The sequence below is a fragment of the Bubalus kerabau genome, chromosome 18 (genome assembly GCF_029407905.1).
Source record: "Bubalus kerabau isolate K-KA32 ecotype Philippines breed swamp buffalo chromosome 18, PCC_UOA_SB_1v2, whole genome shotgun sequence".
NCBI classification, from domain to species: Eukaryota; Metazoa; Chordata; class Mammalia; order Artiodactyla; family Bovidae; genus Bubalus; species Bubalus kerabau.
In genome coordinates, this window is record NC_073641.1 from 38,609,241 (window position 1) to 38,625,416 (window position 16,176).

Below are 16,176 nucleotides of genomic sequence, written 5' to 3' on the forward strand. Positions count from 1 at the left end.
ATGAGCAAGGATGTTCTAATTAAGCTTTATTCATGGACACTGAAATTTAAATTTCACATAATTTTCATGTGTCATGAAATATTTTTATTTTCTTTTTCTTATAAACCATGTGGCAGGCAGAGCAATGTCCCCCACAAAGATTTCCACCCCCTAATCCCTGGAACCTGTGAATATGTTATCATACCAGGCAAAGGGGAATCAAGATTTCAAACTGAATTAATGTTGATAATCAACTGATCTTAAAACATGGCAATTATTCAAGTAGATATAATGTAAGCACAAGAGTTTTTAAAAGTGGAAGAGGGAAGCGAAAGAGAAGGTCATGGTTTTGTGATGTGAAAAAGACTCAAACTCACTATTGTTGACCTTGAAGATGGAGGAAGGCAGCCATGAACCAAGGAATATGGGTAGCTTCTAGAAGCTGGAAAGGGCAAGGAAATGGATTCTCCCCTAAAGCAGCCATAAGAGAACACAGTCCTGCCAACACCCTGATTTTGAGTTCAATGAAACTTTTTTTTAATATAACTTTTTTAAAAATTTCATTTTATGTTTAATTGGAGGATAATTTCTTTACAATATTGTGATGGCTTCTGCCATATATCAACATGAATCAGCCACAGGTATACATATATCCCCTCCCTCTTAAACCTTCCTATCACCTTCCACCCCTCTAGGTTGTCACAGAGCATCAGCTTTTGGTTTCCTGAGTCACACACCAAATACTCACTGGCTATCTATTTTACATATGGTAATGTATAATGTTTCAATGCTACTCTCTCAAATCATCCCACCCTCTCCTTCCTCCACTATGTCCAAAAGTCTGTCCTTTATGTCTGCGTCTCCTTTGCTGCCCTGCAAATAGGATCATCGGGACCATCTTTCTCGATTCCATATATATGTGTCAATATACAGTATATGTCTTTCTCTTTCTGACTTACTTCATTCTGTATAATAGGCTCTAGGTTCATCTACATCATTAGAACTAACTCATCAATGAGACTTCTAACTGACATAAGTATAAGAAGTCTATGCTATTTTAAGCCACTAAGTTTTTGGTAAATTTGTTACAATAACCACAGAAAAACAACACAACCATTAAAAAAAAAAAATCTTTCTTAGCTTGCAGGTCATACAAAAATAGATGTGGCACATGGGCCACAGTTTGCTGACCTTTGGTATAAGCACTTGCTCCAGACTGCCTAGCACTGGATCCTAGTTCTGCCACTTACAAGCTGCAATTTTGGCTAGGCAGCACAACTTTCTTTTTGTATTGGTTTCCTCATCTGTAAAATAATGATAGTAATAGTACTTTTGTAAGGATTTTTGTAAGGATTAAATGAAGTAAAACATGTAAAGTACTTAAAATATTACCTAACTCAAAGTAAGTATTCAGTAAATGCTATAATAATAACAATGGCAATAACAACAGAGGAGGAGATGAAACACAGCCTTCTATGAAGATTTTCACCTTATCTCAGCTTTGCTTGGAGTATGAAGTCTCTCTGACAGACCACCCTAAAAGTAACTCTTCAGTCTAGGGTAGGAAGAGAACTGCAGGATAAGTCAGTTCATCTTTTATAGGCTTTCCCCAGCCCAGCTAAGGTTTCAGCTTTCTCCAGTTGGCCAAGTCAGTGACCACTCACACATTTGGTTTCTAGTTTCCAAAAGTGTCTTGACTTCTCTTTTTGGCTGTCATCTCTAATTCTCGTTGATTGTATGGGTTTATGCTTTAAAAATGCCTTTTCTGTCATTTTAATGGGGTTTTAGGAAGAAACAGAACTGAATGAATCTGTTTTACTTACCATATTTAACTAGAAGTCTTAAATTCAATCATTCTCCTGCCTTCAAAAAATAAGGATAATTTTAACCTAACTTTTTCAAAACTAGCATATTCTCATTTTTATTAATACTGCTCCCCCAAATATGTGACATTTTACAAGAGCATTATAAGTAAAACTTTAAAGCTTCCATTAAAATAATTGACAAATTACAGCTTAACTTTAGGGCTTGCAGGTAATTTCCCAGTATTGATGGTTTGTGTTTTGAATCAATGACACATTTTTTGAAAAGTGAGCTTTGAAAAAATATGCATGTTAAAAACACTATGGAATAAGTTGTAAGTCATATGCTTTCTCTTGAATGTTTATTTTAAAAATAATTATAATTCATAACTACCAAAGCACACTAATCAGTGGATACATAAAGTTTTTGTTTATTGATGGTGATTTTATTTCCATACATTGAATGACTGGTTCTAGCAGGGATCTATATTCTTATCTTCCTAAACCATACTTTTAACCACCAAAGCATCTGCTATGCTCAAATTCATGACACTTCCCAGACATTGTTAAACTGCACCCTGAGATCTAAGTACACCATTCTACAAAAACTGCAAATCCCCTAGGAGCTAAAAAAGAAAGAATAAGACAAACAGTTATTAAAACCTGCTATGTGCAAGCCCTGTTCTGGATGATTTAAATATATACCTAACACAATCCTCAAAATAACTGGACAAGGTGGGGATCATGCCCTCATTTCATGAATAAGGAAAAGGAGGGTATAGAGAGCTTAGGAAACTCAGGACTAATAGACAGAACGTCCCAGGTAATGAAACATGTAAAATATCATGTATGAAATGAAAAAAAAAAAAAAAAAAAAAAAAAAAATAATGTGCAGAGTAATTGTATATCTCGGGTGTCATTTACAAAATATGCTATAGAACTACACAGTAGACTTCTAGTTATCCATATATATTTTCTAAACTCCAAATATTAGGCCTAATGAAAAGACAAAAATCTATATTTGAATTTTTAACAAGACTTTCTTTATATTTTTTACAGAGCCACATCTAGCTAGACAAACCAACAGAAATAGAGCTATGGAGAAAACTACAGAAGGATACACTGCAGGTAATTTAAAAGCCAGGGAAGCCCAATTTACAAGCATAATGGGTAGGAACAGGCTAATGAGAGTAGAGATACAACTAATCATAATAGTAATAACAATTTTTTGAAAAGTATATATTTCATTTTTTTTAAATTATGCTTCCCTTTACTAAAGAAATTTTGAAAAATCCAATTAGAACCATATCTATTATTACAAGGTTGTCCATGTTATACTCTCAAATTTAAAAAGTGAAAGTGAAAGTCACGCAATCATGTCCAACTCTTTGCGACCCCATGGACTGCAGTCCATGGAATTCTCCAGGCCAGAATACTGGAGTAGGTAGCCGTCCCCTTCTCCAGGGGATCTTCCCAACCCAGGGATCGAACCCAGGTCTCCTGCACTGCAGGCGGATTCTTTACCAAATGAAAAAAAAAAAAGGAAACTGTAAATTCTCTATTATAAAAACAAAATGTTTTACTCTGTGTATGTATGTATATATAATATATTAATAAAGGGGAAGGTGTAGAAGGCCAAAAGTCAACCTAATCTTGACTTGGGTCACCTGAAGGTGACTGCATGTTTGCATGCTCAGTCACTTCAGTCGTGTCCAACTCTCTGTGACCCCACAGACCACAGCTTGCCCGCTCCTCTGTCCAAGGGATTTTCCCAGCAAGAATACTGGAGTGTCGAACCCACGTCTCCTGCACTGCCAGCATAGTCTTTGCCCACTGAGCCACCTGGGAAGCCCTGGAGGTGACTGGAGACATTTAAAGATTTGTGGAACACTGGACTCAAGCCACTACTGGTGACTTTATTTTTCATATTCTTTCTCCTTCACACCTGTTCTCTTATTCACCAGGGGCTTATTTGCTCAGAAGCTTATCTCTTGGTGTGATCACTAGTCCTTGCCCCACCTTTCTCTGAACCAAACCAACTTTCTCTAGCATGGCTGAGAGAATGTGGGCACTGACCAACCACCAAGCTGGAGAAATGTCTCTGCAGCGTCTCACAGGCTTGAGGCTTTCCTGGTAAGGGGTTGTAGTGTGTGGTCATGTTTCTAAAAGGGACAGCCCCAGAATCCGGACTGGGGTTGCAGGCCAAAGGAGCAGTAGGAGGTAGTCAGATGGAGAGTGGGTCAAGTTTCTGGTAGTACCCTATTGCCAAATCAAACTTCAAATATTATTCCCTCCCATCACCTGTTCTAGGGAAGGCAAAACTCCATGAAAATAATGGGTCCTCATTTTCCTGCTACAATCTTAGTCTACAAATAATGGTTGCAATACAAGGAAGCACACCATGTTCTTTTGGTAAAGAATTTGGCATATTGTCAATTCTTGATAGATACTAAAGAACACTAACACTGCTTCCAGCAAAATATGTTCCAAGAGTTCAGCAGGTTTTTTTATGTGAATGGAAGTCATCACTGGGTACTCATAAGACTATCCAAGCTGGAATATTTTAAACGCCAGAAATTATACTTGAGAGAGACATGAAACATCGTTTTAAAATCCATCTATATTAATACAGATTATGTGTTTCTACATCATTAAAAATACATCAAAAATTATGTATTTGTGGACCTCAATAGCTCCCATTCTCCCTCTCATATCTCTAACTTACTATGTTTTCATATAACATAGATAGTTCTTTATGCTACTATTTTTAATGACTTCTTAGAAATAAACTGACAATGTTAATAAACAAGTAAAATATATATATTTATATACTTTATAAGTATGTATATTTATATACTGTATAAGTACTGTATGTTTTATATATTTATATACTGTATAAGTATGTCAGGTGAGGATCAGCACTATGGAAGAAAATAAGAGGGAGAGAGAGTGCCACTGGTGGGGTGAAGGCTGCAATTGTATACAGTGTGGAGTCAAGGAAGGCCTTGCTGAAAAGACAGCATTTGAGCAAAGTGCTGAAAAAGGTGAAGGGTGAAAGTCATGTGAACACCTAAGAGAAGAATGTGGAGCCTGGAGGTTCAGCATCTGCAGGGGTCCTGAGTCTGGCGGCACACTGTTACCTCTCCAACAGCATCTCCCTATACTCTGCACCTCCCTCACTTCCTGCCAACTGAACACTGGCCTCCTTGCTGCTGCTCACATGCAAGCTGGTGAATGGAGAGTGAGGAATTGGGGAGGCAGCACAGACCAGGAGAAGCTCCTCTGAAGTGGCCTTCCTCTCAATTTAAAAACAACCCAGCATCAAATGACTTGACAGCGATGCTGGGCAAACACACACTCCTCTTGAGCAACAATGTCCAACAGAACTTTCTGCAATGATGAGAATGTTCTCCATCTGTGCTGTCCAATAAGTGGCTAGTATGGCTGAGGAACTGAAATTTTAATTTTGTCTTTTTTTAATTATTTTTAAATTGAAATAGTCAAATGTAGCTAGTGGCTATACTAGCAGCCAGCAAATTTCTAGAATAAAGGTAGGCCTTGGGAATACAGAAATTTATCACTGACAGACACTTTACTTCTAAGAAAAGAGATACATTTCATTTAATTTGCTGAAGTTCAAGTTGGTCTAATGAGAATTCCATGATAAAATATAGCAATTATGATAGCTTTACTTGTCACAAAACATATGTATGAAGCATTATTTGCCACGTAATTCTTTGGCTACTGTGTGGGAAAAATTACTGTTATTAGCTTTTCTTATCTCAGCTTTAGTGTTTCCCTCTACATGATTTATCATTGCTGAAGTAATAATTAAGAATTTTTAAAATCTATTTTTAATCGAACTGGGTTTCCTAACAAGTTTTTTTCCCTCTTTATTTGATATTTCTTCAGGTGACACATACACATGCAAATTTACGAATATGAAGAAATGTAATGAATATGATGTGGTAAAATAAGCTCTATATTCAATGTATTATTAAATTTTAACTAAACAGAATAAAAGATTCTGATTAGAACAATGGCTTAAAAGATTTTCTTTTCTACAAAATAGGAAACATGAGATATACTAATTATTTTAAGAGAGATGCAAGGCTAACCTTTAAAAACTATATTCAACTTAGAAACTATGGTTTCTAAAAAAAAGGCATGTACTGTGCTTAGTCACTCAGTTGTGTCTGACTCTTTGCAACCCTATGGACTATTGCTCTCCAGGCTCTTCTGTCCATGGAGATTCTCCAGGCAAGAATACTGGAGCGGGTTGCCATGCCCTCTTCCAGGGGATCTTCCCAACCCCAGGATCGAACCCAGGTCTCCCACATTGCAGGCAGATTCTTTAATGTCTGAGCCACCAGAGAAGCCCATGAAAAGCATGTATATGTGTATATACACACATATATGTGTATGTATGCATATATACATACACACACACTAAACACATCACTATTAAAACTAGTCAAGCAAACTTTTACATTTTCTATGTTAAATCAACAGCACTCAGAGACGATGAAAGCCAGTTACTAAAAAATTTATTGCTTAGTTAAAACTCAGTTTACAATTCAAAGGATTTTTAAAATCTCTGAGCTGTTATGAAGTTTTATGGGGTTTATAGTGGAGATGAAAACAGAAATAAAAAGATCTGACAAACAGAAAATGCCAAAGATATTTCCAGCATTATCAACATGGATTCTTTTTTCTCTATCATTACTTTTTACCTATTCCCAAAAAACTGACTTTAACTCCATCTGCCTGAAAAGACAACTGTTTCCTGGGGTCCCTTTCAAAATGAAAGTGCTTGATGGGCAATTTTATTTGAAAGAATATTATTTTTATAATTGTTAAAAATAAAAAGAATGTAAACTCTATGAAGGCAGGAATTTTGGATCATCTACAGTAGTTCCAGTCTTCAGAATAGTGCCTGAATATAGCACAGACAATAAATATTTATTGAATTAATAATTTTACCAGCACCTTTTATTAAAATAAGATAATCAACTTTTACTGTAACATTAGTGTAGATTTTCATTTTAACATTGGTAATCTAGAATAACTCCAGTTAAAAATTCTTGTTTTACCATCTATACATGCAACAAACCTCTTTTCAAAGCTTATTGGTAATACACAGAATTAGCCCAAAGACTATTCATTATTTTATTCATTCTTTCTGTGGCTATAGAATTCTATGATCCCTTTCAATTCCAAAATTTATTTTATTCTAATAATGACTTAAAACGGAAAAAAAAATCTGAAACTTATTCAAATGGAATGTCATGGAATGTCAAACTATTATTTAAACTACTACAGAAGTAACTGCTCAACAACTTATGGATCACCCTGGTTATTTCATGGTTTTCTCACCTCTTTTAAAGGGTATTTCTAGTTCTCTGCTTAGTCTTGGTTTTATATCACTGTCAAATTCTTCACTTTCAAATCCAAGTATATTGAAATGTCATGAAATAAACTATACTATATTTTTTATATTTTATACCAAAAGATTGAGTTTATGTTAACAAAATCTAATACACATTGGAAAACACTGAGTTGGAATGTTTGCTAAAATGCTGTTTACTGCAGACGCCCAATGTTTTATCAACTAACACTGAAGTTTAAATTAGGGCTAAACTCAGGAAATTGACCTTCATAATATTTTAACATGATGTTTGTCTTTTTAAGGTGGCTTTCTTCTCAGAAAAGAGGACTTAAATATCCTTGACTTACTGTCAAATTTCGGTCCCAGATCTGTATGCTTCCATTCTGACAAGCAGCTGCTATGAGGCTTCCGTCTCTACTATATGTGCACGTGGTAGGAATTACTTTTTTACCCTGCATCGTCCGCGGTTTAAACACACTTTTTTGCTTCTTTGGATTTTCAACTTCCCAGGTCCTCACAGTCCTTAAAAAAAGAAAAAAAGGGAGATTTTCATTTATAAAAAAGAAAGGATTTTAAAATACAAAAGAGTTCACAAAGACTGCTTGACCTTTTAAGCATATAAATCTAATTAATGTTTTTTACATTTTTTAAATAAAATGTGCAGTATGTAAATGAGTTTTCCCACTGCAATAAAGTCAACCATCCAAATTGTGCTGTCATGAAATCAAAGCCCAAGTGCAAATTCGACTTCAAATGTCAGAGTTCTTAGTTCTGACCCTCTAAAGCAGTAGTTTCCAAACAACTGACTATACACTCTGATCAGCAGAACTGCTGAACATTATATATACCCACTACATATACAGGTTAATTTCTAAATTACATGTGGTAATATACTGTTATATAACACACACCAGAAAACATACTGAAAAAAACTGGTCAGTAAAAAAGAATGATGTGGGACTTCCCTGGCCAAAACAGTAAAAGATAATTTAAAAGAACAGTGGGATAAATATAAATATAAAAACAAATACAACATGGTGGGTTTAAATCCAACCTCATCAATAACTGGAAATTCCATCACATTAATTGGAAATGGCATAAAAACTCTAATTAAAAGGAAAAGACTGTCAGATTGGATTAGATAAAATAAAAATTCAGCAGAGTCTGTATTTTTATATATAGAAAGATATAAAAATGTGTGTTTATATATAAAAAACACACAAAAATCTTTAAATATAAAGCCTTATTAACCATGTTGGAGAAGGCAATGGCACCCCATTCCAGTACTCTTGCCTGGAAAATCCCATGGATGGAGGAGCCTGGTAGGCTGCAGTCCATGGGGTCGCTAAGAGTCGGACCCGACTGAGCGACTTCACTTTCACTTTTCACTTTCATGCACTGGAGAAGGAAATGGCAACCCACTCCAGTGTTCTTGCCTGGAGAATCCCAGGGACAGGGGAGCCTGGTGGGCTGCCGTCTATGGGGTCGCGCAGTCGGACTCGACTGAAGCAACTTAGCAGCAGCAGCATTAGTCATTTAACAGTAAAAGGATGGAAAAAAGATGTGCTATAACATAATCAAAAGAAAGCTAGAATGAGTATATTAATGTCAAAGTGAACTTGAAAACAATGAATAAAACCAGAGACAAAGAGGAAATTTTCATTATGAGAAAGAGTCAAAAGATCAAGAAGATATAAAATATAAAATATTAAGAAAATATAAGAATATGAAATATTAAGAAGATATAAGAATCCTAAATGCATATCTCCTTAATAACAGAGCTTTAAAATGTGAAAGCAAGCTTAATAGAAATAAAAGAAATACCAAATCCATACTTAACAGCTGTACACTTCAACACTCCTCTAAGTGACTAATAGAACAAGTAGACCTCCCCCCACCTCAAAAAGAAAAAACCAGTAAGACTACAGAAGACCTGGAGAAGGCAATGGCACCCCACTCCAGTACTGTTGCCCGGAAAATCCCATGGATGGAGGAGCCTGGTAGGCTACAGTCCATGGGGTCGCTAAGAGTCAGACACGACTGAGCGACTTCACTTTCACTTTCCACTTTCATGTATTGGAGAAGGAAATGGCAACCCACTCCAGTGTTCTTGCCTGGAGAATCCCATGGACGGAGAAGCCTGGTGGGCTGCAGTCCATGGGGTCGCACAGAGTCGGACACGACTGAAGCAACTTAGCAGCAGCAGCACAGAAGACCTCAGAAATTCTACCAGACAAGTTGAGCTAATTAATATTTATATAACACTTCACCCAACAACTGGACGTGTATTCTTTTACACACTGAACATTCACTAAGATAGACCACATTCTGAGCCATTAAAACAAATCTAAATACACTAAAATGAAAGAAATCATAAAAGTATATACATTGTCCAAAAAATGAAACTAAATAAATGATCAATACAGAACTGTATCTGGAAATGTATCTCTTCCAAAACATTCAGAAATTAATAAATACAATTCTAAATAATCCATGAGTCAAAATTTCATAAGGAATATTAGATAATACTCTGACTTCAAAAAACATGAAAATACAATATATCGAAATTCATGGTATTTGACTAAGACTGAGTACAGAGGAAAAGAAAAAAAGACGTGCCTCAAATCAATGACCTAAAATTCAAACTAGATAAAAGGAGAGAATATTAAAACTAAAACTAGCAGAAGGGAGGAAATGAGAATACAAATGAATAAAACAGAAAACCACAAATCAGTAGAGAAACCAAAAGCTGGTTATTTGAGAAGATCAATAAAATTAAAGAATTTCTAGGTGGAATGATTAAAAAGCAGAAATTGGAGACAACCTCAAACACCAGTATTTTGAATGAAAGAAAAGATATAACTGTAGAACTTATCAACATTCAAAGAATAATAGGGAAATTTTATGAATGAATTTACATAAATAAATTCAATAATTTAGATCAAATGGACAAATTTCCTTAAAAGACAAACCACAAAGGTTCACTCAATAAGAAATAATATCTAGAATATTCCTATATGATTAAAAAAACTAAGTACATAAGCTGAAAATCTTTGCACTAAGAATGACTTCACTGTTGAATTCTATCAAACATTTAAGAAAGAAATTAACACCTTAAGAAAGAAAAGGCCATCTACTGAATAGGAAAAAGTTTTTGCAAAGATGTATCTGATAAGGGATTAATATTCAAAATACACAAAGAACTCATGCAACTCAATTCTGAAAAAACAAATAACCTGATTAAAAAATGGGAAGAAGATATGAATAGACATTTTTCCAAAGAAATATAGATGTCCAACAGAGAAATGAAGAGATGCTCATCATCAGGGAAATGCAAATCAAAACCACAATAAGATATTACCTCACACCTATCAGAATGGCTATCATCAAAAAGACAACAAGGGCTTCCCTGGTGGCTCAGTGGTAAAGAAGCTGTCTGCCAGTGCAGGAGACGCAGGTTCAATCCCTGATCCAGGAAGATCCCACATGACACAGGACTACCAAGCCTGTGTGCCACAACTACTGAGCCTGTGTGCTACAGTCTGGGAGTAGCAACTATGGAGCCCACAAGCCCTAGGGCCTGTGTTCCACAAAAAAAAAGCCACTGCAACAGGAAGCTGCACACCACAACTAGAGAATAGCCCCCGCTCGCTGCAACTAGAGAAAGCCCACACAACAGTGAGATGAAGACCCAGCACAGCCAAAGATAAGTGAACATTAAAAAAATAATAACAGCAAGTGTTGGCAAGGATGTAGAGGAAAAGGAATCCTTTTGCGGTGTTGGCGGGAATGTAAACTGGTGCAGCCACTGTGGAAAACAGTATGGAGATTCCTCAAAACATTAAAAACAGAACTACCATAGAATCCATCAATTCCACTCCTGGGTATTTATCTGAAGAAAAAGAAAACGCTAACTTGAAAAGAGATATGCACTCTTACGTTCCCATTGGTCACGTATGGTTGTGAGAGCTGAACTGTAAAGCAGGCAGAGCACCAAAGAACTGATGCCTTCCAACTTTGGTGCTGAAGAAGACTCCTGAAAGTTCCTTGGACAGCAAAGAGATCAAACCAGTCACTCTCAAGGCATATCAACCCTGAATATTACTTGGAAGGACTGATGCTAAAGCTGAAGCTACAGTATTTTGTTCATCTGATGCAAACAGCCAACTCACTGCGAAGTCCCTGGTGCCGGGAAAGATTGAGGGCAGAAAGAGAAGAGGGTGTCAGAGGATGAGATGGCTGGATGGCATCACCGATACAATGGACATGAACTTGGGCAAACTTCGGGAGATGGTTAGGGACAGGGAGGCCTCGTGTGCTGCAGTCCATGGGTCACAAAGAATTGGACACAACTGGGTGACTGAACAACAACAATGTTCACTGCAGCATTATCTACAATTGACAAGATATGGAAACAACCCAAGTGCCCATCAACAGATGAATGGATGAAGAAAATATGTATAAACACACATATACATACATACATACAATGGAACATTACACACATACTCACACGTATATACACAAACATACATACAGTGGAACATTACACATACACACACACACACACACACACATATACATACATACAACGGGAACATTACTCAGCCGTGAAAAAAAAAAAGAAATCTTGCCATTTGCAACAGCGTGAATGGACCTAGAGGACACTATACTAAGTGAAATAAGTTAGACAGAGAAAGACAAACACTGTATGATTTCACTTACATGTGGAACTTAAAAAACAAAACAAATAAACAAACGCAACAAAACAGAAACAGAGTCATAATACAGAGAAGAAACCGGTGTTTGCCGGAGGGGAGGAAGTGGGGGTATAGGAGACAAACAGGTGGGGGAGATTAAGAGATACAAACTTCCTAAGTCAGAAAGAGAAAGAAATATACCATATGCTATCATTTTATGTAGAATCTAAAATATGACACAAATGAACTTACCTACAAATCAGAAACAGACTCACAGGCACAGCCAACAGACTTGTGGTTGATGGATGAGCAGATGCAAACTACTATACAGAGAATAGATAAACAACAAGGTCTACTGTATAGGATGGGGAACTATATTCAATATCCTATGATAAACTATAATGGAAAAGAGTAAGTATGTATATATGTGTAAAACTGAATCATGTTGCTGTACAGCAGAAATTAACACTGTAAATCAACTATACGTCAATAAAATAAATCTAAAAGAATTTTCAAAGATACACACTTCCAGTTGCAAAATAAATGAATCATGAGTATGAAATGTGCAGTCTAGGTAATACAGTCAATAATTAGACAATATCATTGTATGGTGACAGATGTTAACTAGACTTATCCTGATGATCATTTTGAAATATACAGAAATATTAAATCACTACATTGTGTAGCAGGAACTAATATAATGTTTTAGCAAATTATACTTAAAAAATAAAGAAACTAATAGAGCTAGAACAGATTTACGGTTACCAGAGGGGGCAAAGGGTGGGGAGGAGTGGGTGGAGAAACTGGATGAAGACAGTCAAAAGGTACAAACTTTCAGCTGTAAGATAAACTAAGCTCTAGGGAGGCAGTGTGCAAGACCATATATACAATTAAAACTGTGGTTGTTAAGAGAGTAAATTCTAAGTGTTCTCGTCACAAGGAAAAAAAGTATTTTCTATTTCTTTAATTTTGCATCTACATGAGATGATGAATATTCACTAATTGATTACTGTAGTAATCATTTCATGATGCATGTAAGTCAAATCAACATGCTGTACTCTCAGACTTAAACAATGTTTCATACCAATTATATCTCAAAACTGAAAAAAAAAAAAAATAATCTGATATTGAGCCAAAGAGGAAGGGAGGGAGGGAGGGAGAGAAGGAAGGAAGAAGGAAGCCAACTCTATATAAACTCTTCCAGAAAACAGAAAAGGGAATACTTCTCAACTCACTCTATATGGCCCTGATGCCAAAACCAAAGTCACTACAAGAAAACTATAGATTCCTAGTGAACACAGACACAAAAATCCTTAACAAAATAGCAGTGTACAAAACTAATACCATGTCATGATTAAGTGTTATTTAACCCAGGAATGAAAAGGAAGATGGAAAGGACTGAAAATTAAACCATATAATACACATATCAAAAGACTAAGAAAAAGATATCAGATCATCCCAACTGATGTAAAATAAGCTTTTTTTCCTTTTTATTTATTTTTTATTGTTTTTTAAAATTTATTTATTTTAATTGGAGGCTAATTACAACATTATAGTGGTTTTGCCATAAAAATTCAACATCCACTTGTGATAAAACAAAAGAAAAAAGAACCTCTCAGTAATCTCAAAATAGAATGGAACTTGCTCAACCTGAGAGAGGACATTTATGAAAAACTTACAGATAATATGCTTCCCTGGTAGTTCAGGTGGTAAATAATCTGCCTGCAATGCAGGAGACCCGGGTTTGATCCCTGGGTTAGGAAGATCCCCTAGAGAAGGGAATAGCTACCCACTCCAGTATGCTTGCCTGGAGAATTCCATGGACAGAGGAGCCTGGTGGGCTACAGTCCATGGGGTTGCAAAGAGACAGACAGGACGGCGCAACTAACACTTTTACTTTCACTTTCACAGGTTAATATACTTAATGGGGAAAGGCTGGAGAATAAAGCAGTGATCTCAAACCCTCACCATTTCTTTATCCTAGAGTTGCCTGCCAGTGCAATAAGGTAGATAAAAGAAATTAAAGGCTTACAGACTGGAAACAAGAAATAAAAATGTCTTTATTAGGATACCACATGATCATCTATATAGATAATCCAAAGAATCTACAAAAATGCTGTTGCTAAGTCACGTCAGTCGTGTTTGACTCTGTGTGACCCCATAGACGGCAGCCCACCAGGCTCCCCCGTCCCTGGGATTCTCCAGGCAAGAACACTAGAGTGGGTTGCCATTTCCTTCTCCAATGTAGGAAAGTGAAAAGTGAAAGTGAAGTCGCTCAGTCATGTCTGACTCTTCACGACCCCATGGACTGCAGCCCACCAGGCTTCTCTGTCCATGGGATTTCTCAGGCAAGAGTACTGGAGTGGGTTGCCATTGCCTTCTCCACAAAATTGCTACTAGAACTAATAAGTGAGTTTAACAGTGTCACAGGATACAAGATAAATAATCATAAATCAATTTTATTTCTATTGACTAGCAACAAACAACTGGATACTGAAATTATGACATAATATTTATAACAGCAAGAATCAACATGGAATCTGTCAAGAATGTGTAGTATCTGTACACTAAAAACCATAAAACATTTCTGAGAGAAACAAGATCAATACAAACAAGAAGATACACTGTATTAATGGAGTCAACACTGTTCAGATTTCATTTGTGCCCAAATTAATTTTTAAATTCAATACAATCTCAATTAAAATTCCAGCAGAGTCTCCTTGGAATTAAAACTGAGTAAGCTGACTCTAAAACTTACACGGAAATGTAAACAACTTGGAACATCCCCAACAATTTTGAAAAAGATGTAAACTAATTCTACCCAGATTCACACACTGCCTTCTAATTCTAATTCCCACATTATAACACCAATCACATAAGTTGCAACTACACATATTGACATCTATTTTTTATCCAAGAAGAGCTCCTTTAGAGTAAAGGCTCTGTTTTTTCTTTGTTTGTTTTAAATCTTTTTATGTCTTTCTTTGTTGCTTACTTGTTAAAGTGGAAGTGAAGTCGCTCAGTCGTATCCGACTCTTTGCGACCCGTGGACTGTAGCCCACAAAGCTCCTCTGTCCATGGGATTCTCCAGGCAAGAATACTGGAGGGGGTTGCCATTTCCTTCTCCAGGGGATCTTCCCGACCCAGGGATCGAACCCAGGTCTCCCTCATTGCAGGCAGATGCTTTAACCTCTGCACCACCAGGGAAGCCCAGTCCTGCCCAATTCTTTGTGACCCCATGGACTGCAGCCCACCAGGCTCCTCTGTCCATGGGATTTCCCAGGAAAGAATACTGGAATGGGTTGCCATTTCCTTCTCCAAACAAATGTCTAGGTTCTATCAAATATCTTGAACACAACAGGAACATAATACATACCAGGTCCTCAATAATTAATGTAAGAAATTCACTCCCTATCTAAGCATTTCAGGCATCAATTTTAATCGAGGTATAACCAATATACAATGAAATGTAACTAACATTTGTATAGGTTTCAAGTAGCCAGCATTTGCTGTCAAATATTTAGGATTTATTCCAAATAAAGGTTTTTTTTTTTTTTTTAAATAACCTATGCATGTCTTCTCCCTAAGAGTTTCTTGGGAACTTAATTAACTATTTAGCATTACCAAACCCTAGTTTTCAGAGCTGTTGAACCCAGTGCCTAAAATAAGACTGCATCCACTAAATTTTAGGAACTACCAATCAGCAAAATGTAAGCTCAAATAAGAGTTTGGGAACAGTACACAGGGAACAATAGAAAGGCACTCTGCAACTTCAGGATATAAAGCAACCCAGAGGAAGATCCAGGATACTTAACTTTAGTGTTACAAAACACTGCAACAGCTAGAAGCTATCAGCAGTGTGACAGATACTGTTAGATACATAACCCAACATCCATTCTCTTTTCTTCTCCAAGTCTGCAATTTCCAGCCTCTTGTAGATACATGTGATGAAATATGGCAATTATACTTTGACCAACATGGTATAAATGGAAGGGTATTAAAGAATTCTGGAAAAGTCTCTAAAGGAAGGTTGCAGACCCTTCTTCACCTCTTCTTGCTTACTCCTTCCTCTGCCATAGAGGATATGATTCTGGACTCAAGCAGCATCTTAAAGCAACAAACAGAAGGCCCTGGTCCTTGATGACATTAGAGACACCACATCAACACTGGAGTGCCTATGTCTAGACTTCTGATGGGTAGATAGACAGTAAGATAGGTAAAGTTTATTGGGGCCTAACATACTTACAATGAAATTCTTCTTTTTAAATGTGCAGTACTGTGACTTTTGACAAATGAATAGTTCTAC

General features: G+C 36.5%; 1 protein-coding gene across 1 annotated transcript in view; it reads right to left on the reverse strand.

The window, feature by feature from the left end:
* WDR70 (WD repeat domain 70) overlaps nucleotides 1-16,176 on the reverse strand; it is a 283,113-nt gene that overhangs the window by 98,488 nt on the left and 168,449 nt on the right. The window contains exon 10 of the mRNA XM_055554926.1: nucleotides 7,518-7,692. Within this exon, the coding sequence (XP_055410901.1) occupies nucleotides 7,518-7,692 (175 nt within the window). The remainder of the gene's footprint in view (nucleotides 1-7,517; nucleotides 7,693-16,176) is intronic.